General features: G+C 40.0%; 1 protein-coding gene across 1 annotated transcript in view; it reads right to left on the bottom strand.

Annotated features, from left to right (window-relative positions):
• SORBS2 (sorbin and SH3 domain containing 2) overlaps positions 1-14,700 on the bottom strand; it is a 333,928-nt gene that overhangs the window by 105,789 nt on the left and 213,439 nt on the right. The window contains exon 4 of the mRNA XM_075860172.1: positions 9,000-9,092. Coding sequence (XP_075716287.1) covers positions 9,000-9,092 — 93 coding nt within the window. The remainder of the gene's footprint in view (positions 1-8,999; positions 9,093-14,700) is intronic.

Here is a 14,700-nt window from a genome sequence, read left to right as displayed (position 1 = left end):
GGTTTTATGATGAGGTGTTTGGCTGCAGGGGTAGTTTCAACATGTTTTAACTATACAAGCCACTCGGCCAAAAACACATCAAAAAGACGCAGTAATTTGCGGTAAAACCACATAGCACACTACTATGCATGCAGGCACCCTTAAAATGTAATTAATCAATATCAAAATGACAGATGTCCTGTAGGCAGCTATTAGACAACTCAACTTTCTTACCTTAAATTAAGAAAAAGAGCTTAGAAAATCAGATGAGTGATCAAAATGTAATTCTAATACATTTCCTAATATTGTCATTCTTTTAAAGTGCAAAATCAGTCGAAATTAAAGGGGTTGTCTGAGAGTATAAAAATGGTCTAGTCCCCCCCAACAAAAAAAACGTGCTATGCAAATCCATGAGCGTTGTCAGGTAGTGTAGCATTCAATTGAATAGGGCTGAGCTGCAACAACAGACAAATTCTGTGGGCCGGAGTGGCACGGTTTCTAGAAAACAAGCAGACTCTTTCAATCAAAATGTCAGACAGTCCTTTTAAAGCACAAGGCTAGAACCCACCTCATTTTGTGATTAATGGAACATGCTGACAGAATGAAGGTTTTACAAATAATTACTGAGAAGCTAAATAACAAATATCACTGTACTTCCTGTTGTCCCTTCAAAAATGGCTGCCACAACAAAATTGAAAAAGGCCCAATATCTCTAAGTAAATAAGATCAGATCATCAAACTAATGTGAATATGTGATAAAGAAAATGTGTAAACGCGTTCTCTTTATTGAGGATGAAGATTTATTCAAAACCTATTTTACCCATGACAAAAAGTAATTCCCCCCCCCCCCCCCTAAACCTTATAACTGGTTGTGCCACCCTTGGCAGTAACAACTGCAATTAAACTTTTGCGATAAGTTGTGATGAGTCTCTTAAATCGCTGTGGAGGAATTTTTACCTTCTCTTCTTTGCAGAATTGTTTTAATTTGGCTACATTGAAAGGTTTTTGAGCATGAACTGCCCATCTAAGGTCTTGTCTCAGCATCTGAATGGATTTCACGTCAGGACTTTGACTCTCAAAACCCTAAATTTTGTATATTTTGCGCCATTCACTGGTGGAATTTCTTGCGTACATCGGATCATTGTCCTGCTGCATAATCCAACTGCACTTGCGTTTTAGGTCACAAACTGATGGGTGGACATTTTCCTTCTGGATTTTCTCAGAGAGATTAGAGTTCATGGTTCCATCAATTATGACAAGCCGTCCAGGTCCTGTAGAAGCAAAGCAGCCCAGACCATCACACAAGTTTGGCTGTTGGTATGATGTTCTTACGGAGGAAGTTAGCTTTCCGCCAAATGCAACAAGACCCATGTCTGCCGATGAATTCCACCTTTCATTCACCAGTCCATAAAATATCATCCCAAAAGTCTTGGGGGTCATCTAGATGTTTTTTTGGCAAATTCGAGACGAGCCCGTGTGTTCTTTTTGGTCAGAAGTGGTATGCACTTTGCAACTCTTCCATGGGGGCCATTTTGCCCCAGTGTCTTTCTTATTGTGGAATTGTGTACATTGACCTTAACTGAAGCAAGTGAGGCCTGCAGTTCTTTAGATGTTGGTCTCTGTTTTTTTGTGACCTTCTGGTGAAATTTTGGTAGGCCGGCCACTCCTGGGAAGGTTTACCACTGTTCCATGTTTTATCCATTTGTGAATAAAGGCTCTCACTTTGGTTCGCTGGAGTCCCAGAGTATTAGCAATGGCTTTGTAACGCTTTCCAGGCTAGTAGACTTCAATGACTTTGTTTGGCATTTGTATTTGAATCTCTTTAGAACGTGGCATCATGTGCTTCTTTTTGAGACCTTCTGGACGGCTTTACGTTGCCAGACAGGTTCTGTGTAAGTGATGTTTAGATTCAACAGGTCTGGCAGTAATTATGCCTGTGTGTGGCTAATAAAATTGAACCCTATAGTCAATTAAATTTGGTTAACTGATTGATTTAGTAGCTAAGGGGGCAATTACTTTTACACAAAGGGCCTGGTAGGGCTCAACAGAATTTTTCCTTACGTAAATGAAATCATCCTTTAAAAGCATTTTGTATTTACTTGGGTTATCTTTGTCCAACATTAAGAGTAGTTTGATTATCTAAAACAGCATTTTGTATTTACTTGGGTTATCTTTGTCCAACATTAAGAGTAGTTTGATTATCTAAAACATTTAGGAGTGACGAATATACAAAAATAGAAGAAATTGGGAGCAATATACATACATTTTTACAATTAAAGTCATTCATAAGTTTATATACACCTTAGGCTTCGCTCACATCTGTGTCAGGACTGCGTTCATGGGTTCCTTTGGAGCATTCCGTCAGGGGAACCCACGAACAGAATCCAAACAAACGGAAACCTTAGGTATGTGACCGTTGTGTAAGGGTTCGGTCGTTTTGACGGGATGAATAGCGCAGTCGACTACGGTATTGATTCCATCGAAACGACGGAACCCTTAAAAAATGGTGACAAACATAAAGCACTTGCACCAGACCGGTCACCATTAAAATCAATGGTGATGCAAACACAGAAACCTATGGTTTCCATTTGTTTTAGTTTGGATTCCGTTCATGTGTTCCCCTAACGGAAAGCTCAGACGGAACCCATGAACAGAGTCCCAAAGCAGATGTGAATCAAGACTTAGCCACATTCTTTAAAACACAGTTTTTCACAAATCCTGACATTTAATCCTAGTACACATTTCCTTTCTTAGGTCATTTAGGATCACTACTATATTTCAAGAATGTGAAATGTCAGAATAATACTAGAGACAAGGATTTATTTCAGCTTTTATTTCTTTCATCACATTCCCAGTGGCTCAAACATTTACATATCCCAAGTTGATCGTTCCTTCAAAATACCAGAAAATTATGTCATGGCTTTAGAAGCTTCTAATTGACATCCTTTGAGTTAATTGGAGGTGGACCTGTGGCAGTATTTATATTTTGAACCATTCTTTTTTATTTGCATTTTTTGAATAAACAAAACAAAATTGAAAACAAATAAATACTTGCCAAAATGTACCGATGCAGCTGTGCAAAACACGGAAGAGTGACAATGCAGATAGTTTCATAACATGTACAGTAACTCATATCATACAAGTCATTCATGGTCATACCAGAACATTAGATAAGTCAATCCTGGGTCGCAGCCCAAGCCTATTTGTTTCCAATAGCATGAATAACCAAGTAAACATAAACCTGAACATGTCCCCATTGTATCTTAAGGCACCATCCACATGTATCCACTTCCCCCTTATGAACCTCAGAGAACACCTTTATTAAACCTAGCCATAGCTGATCCTCTCTTGAAATTATATCCTCCCCGAAATGTCTTAACGGTGCCAAGGATCTACTGAGGTGCGCTTTCGCATACCATGCAGTGTATCTAAAAGGAGACTAAGTCTTTGATCTCCTGTCTATTTATTTGAGTAATGATAAATTGTTTCCACTTTCTGAAAAATTGAGTGGTCGCCTGTTCCTTGTGTCTTTCTCTGTCAAGACGATCTATAGTCAAGAGTTTTTTCAGCTGTGTAATTATCTCTGCTACCGTTGGGACATCGGTGATCAACCAATTTTGGAATAAGCATCTCTTTGCCAACATGAGGATAATGTGAATTATCGAGGGCACCAGACTTAGAATTGTATTGGTGTCCTCATCAGGGGGTCTCATCTGATAAAATAACATACTTTGTGGTGACAGTGGCAAGGAGTGTACCCAAAAGGTTGCGGCAAACCGACTCCCTTTCACCCAAAACTCTCGGGTGGCCAGATCGCTCCAGATACCGTGGTACAAATCCGATATAGCCAAATGGCATTTGGGGCAAGCAGTTATCCTATCGGGGTTGGAAACAGAACCTGGAATATTGAAACCATATATAGCATTGTGCTTCAGTTTGAAATAAGATTCCCTCCATCTTTCATTTATGATTTCCTTTCGCACTATCCCCCACCCCTTTAGTATGACATCTGCCATGTCTGGATCGGCCGTTGCTTTTTCACAAGGTTTATAACAGTCCATCGGTTTTAGTTTTATGACTCCATTTCTAATGATTGTATATAACGAAGAGATCGTGGCTTTTTCCGTTCTGGGACCTATAATTTCGTGAAAGGTATGTATATGCGCCTCTTTATGCAAAGATTGCAATCTATCCTTACAAAACGTCATAATTTGCATTATGGGGAACTTATGGCTATCAGTGAAGTTATATCTGTCCTTAAGTTCTAACATTGTACGCCATCTTGGATGTCCTGAGTGCATTAAGTGTTGTGCCAGCATAATATTTTCCCCTCTCCACTCTCTAAAAAGGACATTGAATTTACCCTGCGTAAACTCCGGATAGCCCCAAAGCGGCATAATTTTGGACAACAGAAATGGTATTTCAAATCGTTTTCTCAAAATCTCCCATGATATGATGGTATCCCTAAGTAAGATTGAGTGTTTCGCATGGTTCGGGAGCTTGGAGTATCTGGTGTGTAGTAATGCCAGGTGATTCCACGGAGCCGCCAATTGTTGTTCTAATTCCCAAATTTGAGAAGTGCCATGTATCCAGTCCTGCAAGTGACGGAATAGGCACGCTAGGTTATACCCTCTTATGTTTGGGATATTTATCCCCCCTCCACCTTGCAATACATTAGTTTAGACAATGCAATTCTGGGGCGTTTTCCGTTCCAGATAAAGCGCGAGAAGGCTGCATGCAGCCGCCGCGTGTCTGCGTGTTTTCAACAAGATATGGAGAGTTTGTAATGGATAAAGGAGTTTTCGGGAAGTTCATCATTTTCACTAAATGACAGCGCCCCAAAAATGTAAGCGGGAGGTGATGCCAATTTTGCAGTTCTTGTGAAATCTTGGATATAAGAGGGTTGTAATTCAGAGTATATACGGTGTCCGGCATCCTCCCAGTGGCAGTATTTTAAGGCCTACCCACAGGGCCTACTTGCCTCTTTCTCTGAAATCATGGGAAAAATCAAAAGATATCAGTCAAGACTTTAGAAAAAGAACTGTGGACCTCTTGGGAGAAATTTCCAAAACACCTGAAGTTTCACGTTCATGAAACGATAATATTCAAGTTTAAACACCATGGCGCCACGCAGCTATCATACCGCTCAGAAAGGAAACACGTTCTGTTTACTAGAAATGAACGTACATCGGTGCGAAAAATACAAATCAATCTAAGAACAACAGCAAACAACCTTGTGAAGATGTTGGAGGAAACTGGTGCAAAAGTATCTATATCCACAGTAAACCGTGTCCTATATAAACATTGCCTCAAAGGATGCCCATCAAGAAAGAAGCCACTGCTCCAAAACCTCCATAAAAAAAGCCAGGTTACAGTCTGCAGCTGCACATGGGGACAAAGATTTTACTTTGCGGAGAAATGTCTTCTGGTCTGATGAAATAAAAATGGAATGGTTTGGCCATAATGACCATTGTTATGTATTGGGGAAAAAGGAGAAGGCATGCGAGCCAAAGAACACCATCCCAACTGTGAAGCATGGGGGTAGGAGCATCACGATGTGGGGTGCTTTGCTGCAGGAGGGACTGATGCACTTCACAAAATAGATGGAAGAAAAATTACGTGGAGATATTGAAGTAACATCTCAAGACATCAGCCAGGAAGATAAAGCTTGGGTGCAAATGGGTCTTCCAAATGGACAATGACCCCAAACATACTTCCAAAATTGTGGCAAAATGGTTTAAGGACAACAAAGAGAAGATAATGGAGTGGTCATCACAAAGCCCTGACCTCAATCCCATAGAAAATGTATGGGCAAAATGGAAAAAAAAGTGTCTGCGAGCAAGAAGACAAACCTGACCCAGTTACAATAGTTCTGTCAGGAGGAATGGTCCAAAATTCCAGCAACTTATTGTGAGGAGCTTGTGGAAGGCGACCCAAAATGTACGATAATTTAAAGGCAATGCTAACAAATACTAACCATGTATATCTAAACTTCGGAGTCACCGGGAATGTAAAAGCTGAAATAAATCATTGCCTCTAGAATTATTCTGACATTTCACAAGGTGTATCTAAACGTATGACAAACTGTGTGTGTGTGTGTGTGTGTGTGTGTGTGTGTGTGTGCGATATATATATATATACACATACACACACACACACACATATATATATACATACACACACATATATATCTATACACACACACATATATATATATATATATATATATACACATACACAAAGTTTATGTATGTATTCATGAAAGTTGAGAAATATACCTATAAAGGCTCTTCTACTCCCCATAGTATATTTTTTCTAAATAGTTCACATTTGAACAGCATTTTACAGTTTGTATACAGGTATAAGAGAGTAAAAAGCAACTTGTAAATACATATATTAGACAATTTCTGTCCATGCCTTAAAGAAAGAATATACCATTTAATTGGAGGTTGTATTGTAGCACACAGAGGTTTTTGTTTTTTCCCCACAAAATAAGAATGTGCCTATATTCTTCTAGGGGAGAATACATTTCCCTTACAGAGTCACCAAACAGCACAGTGAGTGCCTACAGCTCATGTGCATGGACCCAAATAGTATAATCCAGGCTAAGTGTATAGTAAGTAAATAAAACATGAGATTTGTTCTAGAGCGCTGCATATTTCTCACTCATCAAGAAGTCCTCTCCAAATACTGCATCATATAGTTATGCTATTGAATACTTACAATGAAACAACCTAAATATTGTAGGACTGAATTAGACACATGTCTGTTGACAATATAAAGGAAACAATGCTTTCGTAAGAGAAAAGTATTTCCATATTAAAGAGGATGAACGCAATAGATTTCTCCAGCATTACATTTTCAGCAAGTGACTCATTTTTTGACATTCTCAAATTGAAAAAACATTGAATCTAAATTTATAAAGATAGCCTATGATTTATCTTTTTCTGAGAGTTTTGATATGTTTATAGGAGTTGTACAAGTTTAAATTTGCATCTATCCAAGCAAATACACAGGCATGTATATGTAGCAAAAAGTGCAATATAACATAAGTATAAGACGCAAGACAATTTAATTAAAATGGAATATATTTACTAAATAAATTAAACGTATCAGTGGTCACATTATGGTCTAAACCATATCTACATCTATGATTACAGTTCTATTTAAACAGGAGCTCTTAGCTCTCCTGACATGTCTGTTTTACTAAATACTTGCATTCCAAAATGGAATAATAATTTTGGAGCAGCTTTTCTCAGAACTCTGCATTATGCCATTCCCCCGTTAGTCTTCCTGGAAATGTATGAAATTAATTGACATCCTCTTTAATAATTACATGCGTATTCTTCAAAGGGTACATCCACCGTTGAACATCATTTTACAGTTAACATACAAATATTATAACACTGCAGATACTTGGCTTTATTCGCATTGATCTAAAGTTACACAATGTATGATAGTGCACAACAACATTTAAGCTTGTCAACAGAAACATCACCAGTGGGGTAATGAACGTGGTCACAAGGAACACGACCGGGCCCTCACCGGATCCCCACAGGTGGCCACAACAGGTTTTGGCACTGTGCCATGGTGCATAAAAGGTCCTGATGCCGGGCAACGTCAGGACATTGTGTGCTACACCGAGTACGCTGCCCAACGTCAGGACCTTCTACGTGCCACGGTACAGACCTTGTGTGTCGCTGCCTTAAAATGGCAGCCCGTGGTGATTCGGACGGGCCCTGAAGAACCAGAGGCTGGCAGGCCCTGAAGAAATTTCAGGGGCAGTTAGGCCCTGAAGAAAAGTCAGGGCTGGGGTACCCGCAAGAAAAAACATGGTTGGTAAATAAAGCCTTTCACCCCCCCCACTTATGTTTGAGCCGGGGTTTGATTTAGGGCTCTTTTTTGGGGGGGGGGGGGTCTATGATGCGGGGGCATTAAAAAGTGCAACATGGGTCCCTTTACTTTCCAGTTGTGCTTAGCTGGGCTCCTATAATGCAGTGGGACAGTTACGTAGTTTTCGCTACATAAGGTTGCTGTGTACTGCATGGTGTGAAGCCTACACTTGGGCTACATTCATAGTTATTCACGAACTCGCAAAGCTCATATTTTTTTTAATTATTATTTTCAAATGACTTCAGTGGGCGCATAGGTGCGTAAAAACGCACCAATATAGGACATGCAGTGAGTTTCATACAACGGACTCTCGCTGCGTGAAAACTCCCTGCATGTGTCTATGGCCCCATTGAAATCAATGGGTCTGTGTACTGAGCGTGATTTCCATGCGCAGAACACGGACGTTATTTACGTTCATCTGAATGAGTCCATAGGACCTAGAATACACACCACCAGAGAAAACTCTGCAGCAGTAAGACTGTAAATTGGGACCTAAGTTGAGTGAAATAATATTTGAACTAACTTACCAAATGGAGATCAAAGGTGGACATTCACTTTAAAGGTTAGAATTTAGGGTCACTCGTTTCTTGAAAATTAACAGGCTACAGTAATAAGAAATCTGATATTCCTCCCAGTGCTAAAAGGCTATCTCATCACAGACAACCCCTTTAATATGGGAGCCGATAAGCTGATTGCAGTCTGCCCGGCTCTCAAGATCCCTGGCAATCAGCTGATTTTGCCAATTGGAGAAAAGGGGGTTTCCAAGAGGCATAAGGGAAGGTTTTGTCAGGACAACCCCTTTCATGCTACTGTTATTTTCATTTCTTCTCCTCCAAACCAGCTATAACAGTTTTTCCATTAACAGACTATGTCTGCACTATTCCCCGATCTTCAGGGCATGGAGTACCGGACACATCAAATGGGCTTTTATTCCATAATAAAAAAGGTTTTGTTTTTATTATGTCAACTGTATTAAACAATACAGTGTGAAATGTTACATATACAGTGTATCAGCTGAAAGATTCACCAGGTACAATGACTTGGATACTGGAATGTTTTACAGCAGTCATGAAAAGTGAGAACTGCAGTAAAAAGTTTAAGATCTTCTGTTTGGTTAGTTGCTATACCTGAAGCCAACAGATTTGGAGAACTTTGCACTCTCTTCACAGCTGTTAGTGTGACAGACATTGCAGCTCGTTTGCGAGCACATCCACCGCTATCTGGAAGCACACAAAGTGATAGTGATGCAAGCAAAACAGACACAGCAAGCACATGCAATGTTCAGCACTTATGTGAATATGTGGCATTAAGTGCAAGAACATGAGAAGGCAGCGGGACAGGTATACACAAAAGCAAGTTCAGAACTACTGCTGTACTTGTACATTGTATTAGCATAACTTTACATATCACATATAACACACAAGTGATAAAAGATGAAACTTATTATACCACCTGTATACCACAGCACTTTAAAAGAGCAATATATCTACGAGAGCCCAAGTAGTAGTGTATAGGCACAATTGCGTTTCTCATTTGCTTACCTTCCAATACTGCAAATTCTAAAACCAGAATAATGGTAGGTACACCCTAATCTGTAAAACCTGTCACCACATTTCAGATGAATAGTCCAAGCCCGTCTTTCTATGCAAGCTTTACTCTTGGGAATAGATAGTCAAGACGTTGTGGGAAGGACAGACACACAGGGCTTGAAAACCAAAATGATGGCTTTGGGTATGTGTTATCTTGCTCGCACTCCTACTTACACTAACATTTCAGGACATGGTTTGAAGTACAAGTTTTATGCACTTAGAAGTCAATAAGTAAATAAAAATTTATATGGACTGCACTTATTACATGGGTGTGATAGCTTACTTGAGAAAATATGTATAAGGCCTTGTTTACACAGGGCAGCTGTGCTGCAGATTTTGCATGCATTTTTTAAGCCAAAACCAGATTTGGATCCATGAGGGGAGACACTTTAAGGCCTTCCTTTATTTATTTCATATTGCTTATGTTCCGCTCCCGATTTTGGCAAGAAACATACTGGCAAAATCTGCAGCAAATCTACACAGTGTGAACAAGGTCTAAAATCCTCAGGCCACATGCACACAATGCATATTACATGTGGATGTGCCGTCCAGATTTAGGCCTCGTGCACACAAACTTATTTTTTCCCTCCCGCAAATACTGGCGTAAATACGGGTCCTTGGTCACTCGTATTTGACCCGTATTGCAACAGTATTTACGGACCCGTGCCCGTAAATACGGGTCCGGTGTCACCAGTATTCCACCCGTATTTACGGGCACGTTTTCGCTGCAAAATTGCACTGCACTAATCAGCAGCCCTTCTCTCTATCAGTGCAGCATAGAGAGAAGGGACAGCCCTTTCCGACGTAAAAGTAAAAGAAATTCATACTTTACCCGGCCGTTGCCTTGGTGACGAGTCCCTCTCTTGACATCCAGCCCGACCTCCCTGGATGACGCAGCAGTCCATGTGACCGCTGCAGCCTGTGATTGGCTGCAGCGGTCACATGAGCTAAAACGTCATCCCGGGAGGCCGGACTGGAGGAAGAAGCAGGGAGTTCTGAGTAAGTATGAACTTCTATTTTTTTTACACGTTTATTTATATTGTGATCGGAAGTCACTGTCCAGGGTGCTGAAAGAGTTACTGCCGATCAGTTAACTCTTTCAGCACCCTGGACAGGGACTATCCACTGACGTTGCCTAGCAACGCTCCCGTAATTACAGGTGCACACACGTAGTCACCCGTAATTACGGGAGCCCCATAGACTTCTATGGGCCTGCCCGTGCCGTAATTACGGCATAAAATAGGACATGTTTCTATATTTTTTAACGGCCCTGGAACCTTCCCGTTAGCATACGGGGAGGTACCCGTGGGCAATAGAAGTCTATGGGCGCGTAATTACGGCCCGTGATTACGGGCGTTTTTACGTTCGTGTGCATGGGGCCTTACCTGCGGAAAATCTGCAACGTAATACATTACCAGCAAAGAAAAGAAGATTTCTCATTTTCTCACACATTGCAGAATTTTTGCATGTGAATTCATCCTGCGTTTCAGTCTCAGAATTGTATCTGACAAGATTCTAAAAATACGCACCAAAATCCAGAGAATAAAATCTGCACCTGTATCCGCATCAAAGTGTAAAAACTGCACATAAAAATGCATAAAAAACCCTGCACCATTAAGTGAGGATTTTACCTGCAGAATTACCTGTGGTTTTGATGCAAATTTTCTGCACCAAATTATGCAACATGTGCATGTAGCCCTAAAGTGCAGTCACACGTGGCAGATTCTGCTACAGACATTTTCTGCAACTGAAAATAAGTTCCTTCACCTGAATGTAGTTTGCAGAAATCCATGCACCTTCTGCAGAAACATTCCCATTTAGATGAATGGAACTGATTTTTAGCCGCAAAAATGTCTGCAAAAATATCTGCCGTGTGTGACTGCACCCTTATACCGATCCAAGTATTTCAGTGTCTTCCTAGTAACAAGGGCCTGACCGCAATGGTAGTGAATAAAGATGGCTGAATCTATCCTGTTTGGCCACACGTTCAGGTCATAGTCAAATATTTTCAGCAAATAAACACATTTTAAGGATTATTTCATGACTTCTTGCATGCCTGACAAAATTAATTAATATGGGTGTAAAACGGACGTGTTATAAGCTGCATTAGTCCTAAAGAATTACCTATGCACATCATAACAGACATAACAATGCCGAATCTCACACTTCTGGAGCTAAATGCCAAGTACTTCACTGTAAACAACAAATCAGTCACAATTCCTTTCCAGGTGTGACAGGCTCTTAAATGACACTTTAATGCACTTCATCACAAATTACATGGTTGAGGATGAATCTTTAACACACCTAATACACGTTCAAATGTGTCAAAAAATTTATAAATGGTGATGTGTTAATAATAGAAAAAGAAAAAAGTTAATATGAAATATTTTTCCCATGAAATAGACAACATGTGGCTCTTTAGGTGAAGAACATTCTGCATCTGGTTACTCAACACCGACAATTCACACTGCTCCACCAGAAGATCTGCTTTAAAGAGGCTCTGTCACCAGATTCTCAAACCCCTATCTCCTATTGCATGTGATCGGCGCTGCAATGTAGAGAACAGTAACGTGTTGTTTTTTTTAAAAACGTTCATTTTTGGCCAAGTTTTGAGCTATTTTATATATATATATATATATATATATGCAAATGAGCTTTGAAAGTGACAACTGGGCGTTTTTTTTTCGTTATGTCCAACTGGGCGTGTATTGTGTTTTTAACTGGGCGTGTTTACGTGTATGACGCTGACCAATCAGTGACCAGTTAGCGTCATACACTCCTCTCCATTCATTTACAAGCAGCACAGCGTTCTTACTAGAACGATGTGCAGCCAGATACACAAGTGTCCTGATAATTAATACACATGAAATCCAGCCTGGACGTCATGTGTACTCAGAATCCTAACACTTCTGACTCTTTTCTCTGAGATTTCCCGCAAGAGAAACAAAATCTCGTTTACCTCGTAATCTCGCAAGATTACGCGTGGCTTGCTGCAATCTCACAGAAAAGATTCATAAGTGTCAGGATTCTGAATACACATGACGTCCAGGCTGGATTTCATGTGTATTCATTATCAGGACACTTGTGTATGTGGCTGCACATCGCTGCTTGTAAATGAATGGAGAGGAGTGTATGACGCTGACTGGTCACGGATTGGTCAGCGTCATACACATACACACGCCCAGTTAAAAACACAATACACGCCCAGTTGGACATAACTAAAAAAAAAAACGCCCAGTTGTCCATTTCAAAGCTCATTTGCATATATATATATATAAAATAGCTCATAACTTGGCCAAAAATGAACGTTTTTAAAAAAAAAACAAACGTTACTGTTATCTACATTGCAGCGCCGATCACATGCAATAGGAGATAGGGATCTAAGAATCTGGTGACAGAGCCTCTTTAAAGGGGTTTTCTGACCTTTTAGAAGACCCCAGTTTCACATGTACAAGTCCAAAAATAGCAAATGGTTACGTAATCACCTTTTAATTCCCTGCACTCCATGGTGTCCCACAGTGATTCAGATGCAGCGATGATGTGTCATACATGACACGTGACCACGGCAGCCAATCAGAAAACCCCTATGTAAAATTGCATTAAGAGCACATCTCTAATATCATGCTATTATATGGAATGCTCTTGCAGGACTGCAGGGATATTTGTATTACCTGCCTTTGAGCTGTGTACATATCCACAGAGCAGGGCTGGGCAATTAATCGAAAAATAAACAAAATTTAAAATTAGCGCAATTAATCTACATCATCTTGCGAATTTCGGTTTTATCAATTATTTTTTCCCGGTTTAACGTGTATCTTCAGGACACAGATACAGTTAAATCCAATGGTAGAGGAATGGTGGAGGATAGTTATGGTGGGCAGTATACTATGTGGCGGCAGCTATGGGGGTGCTATACTGTGAGAGGGCAGCTATGGGGGCATTATAATGTGTGGAGGGCAGTTATGGTAGGCATTATACTGTGTGGGGAGCACTATGGGGCAATGTACTTTGTGGGGGCAGTGTCAGTGGGTATATGATATACAGTAGTATAGAGCAGGCTCGGAATAAAACTTAATTCAATGGCATAGCATGCAAATAAGGGGCGTGGCATGAAAAAGGGTGTGGCCTAAATAATTGTTCATTAATTGTAATCGAAGTTACTAGGAATCGTGATTTTGATTTAGGTCATAATTGCCCAGCCCTACAACAGAGTTATTGATGCCTTTCTAAAGAGCAAAATTTCACCTAAACATATGGCACAAATGTGTAAACGAGCACCAATCAACGAGACAGCTTTTTGTTCGGCGCTCATTTCTTCCTTTCACACGGAGCAATGATTGGATAAGTATAGGGAACGAGCGCTCGTTACTACAATCTTTCGTCCCTATACATTTTCATCATGTCGACAGCGCATCTCTCTATTTACACATGATGTGCTGCCGACAAAAATGATTTTTTTTAATGCTACATAAAAGAGCAGATCAGCCGATGAACGAGCGTTTCCTCATTCATCGACTGATCGTTGCCCTTATTACACAGGGCAATGATCGAGAAGATTCAGAGATTAGGCCTTAAAATGGTAGCCAAACTGAATTCTGTAAAAGGCAGAAAGAGGACAAGTTAATATTTCTTGTTGGTTGTTTCTCTTTGTACTTTACCAATAAAATGTATTCTGAATAAGTCTTCTAATGCCTGTGTTTACATAGATACGAAATATGTATACCTTATTATGTACACATATGTGTGGTAGCTAGGAAGCCTTAGTACGAAGGTTCCCATTCTAGGTTTGAAAGCCTTAGTACGAAGGTTCCCATTGTAGGTTTGAAAGCCTTAGTACGAAGGTTCCCATTGTAGATTTAAGCTGGTCTCTTTTTTAATAAGCATCACAGTAAATAGGTGCAATGACGTGCAGACAAATGAATTATTTTCACAAGGTTTGCATAGAATAAGATGTATGAAATGGACACATTATTGAGTGGCAACACTCTATACAACGCACCTTGTCATAAAACAGTGAACATGCATTCAAGGGGTATGAGCAGATTTGAATATTTGAATTTGACATCCACAGTAGAGGTTAAAGCAGATTCAAACAATGAGCTTCACTTTTTTCCAGTTACCAAAATTCAACTGAATGAACTTTTACAGCTAGAGAGCCAAGTGTTGTCTATATTTTAATACGTCAAGATATGATCTATATATATATATATATATATACACACACACACACACACACACA

The sequence above is a fragment of the Rhinoderma darwinii genome, chromosome 1, assembly GCF_050947455.1.
Source record: "Rhinoderma darwinii isolate aRhiDar2 chromosome 1, aRhiDar2.hap1, whole genome shotgun sequence".
Classification (NCBI taxonomy): domain Eukaryota; kingdom Metazoa; phylum Chordata; class Amphibia; order Anura; family Rhinodermatidae; genus Rhinoderma; species Rhinoderma darwinii.
Note: the sequence above shows the minus strand (reverse complement) of the source record. Positions and strands in the feature narration are given on the sequence as shown.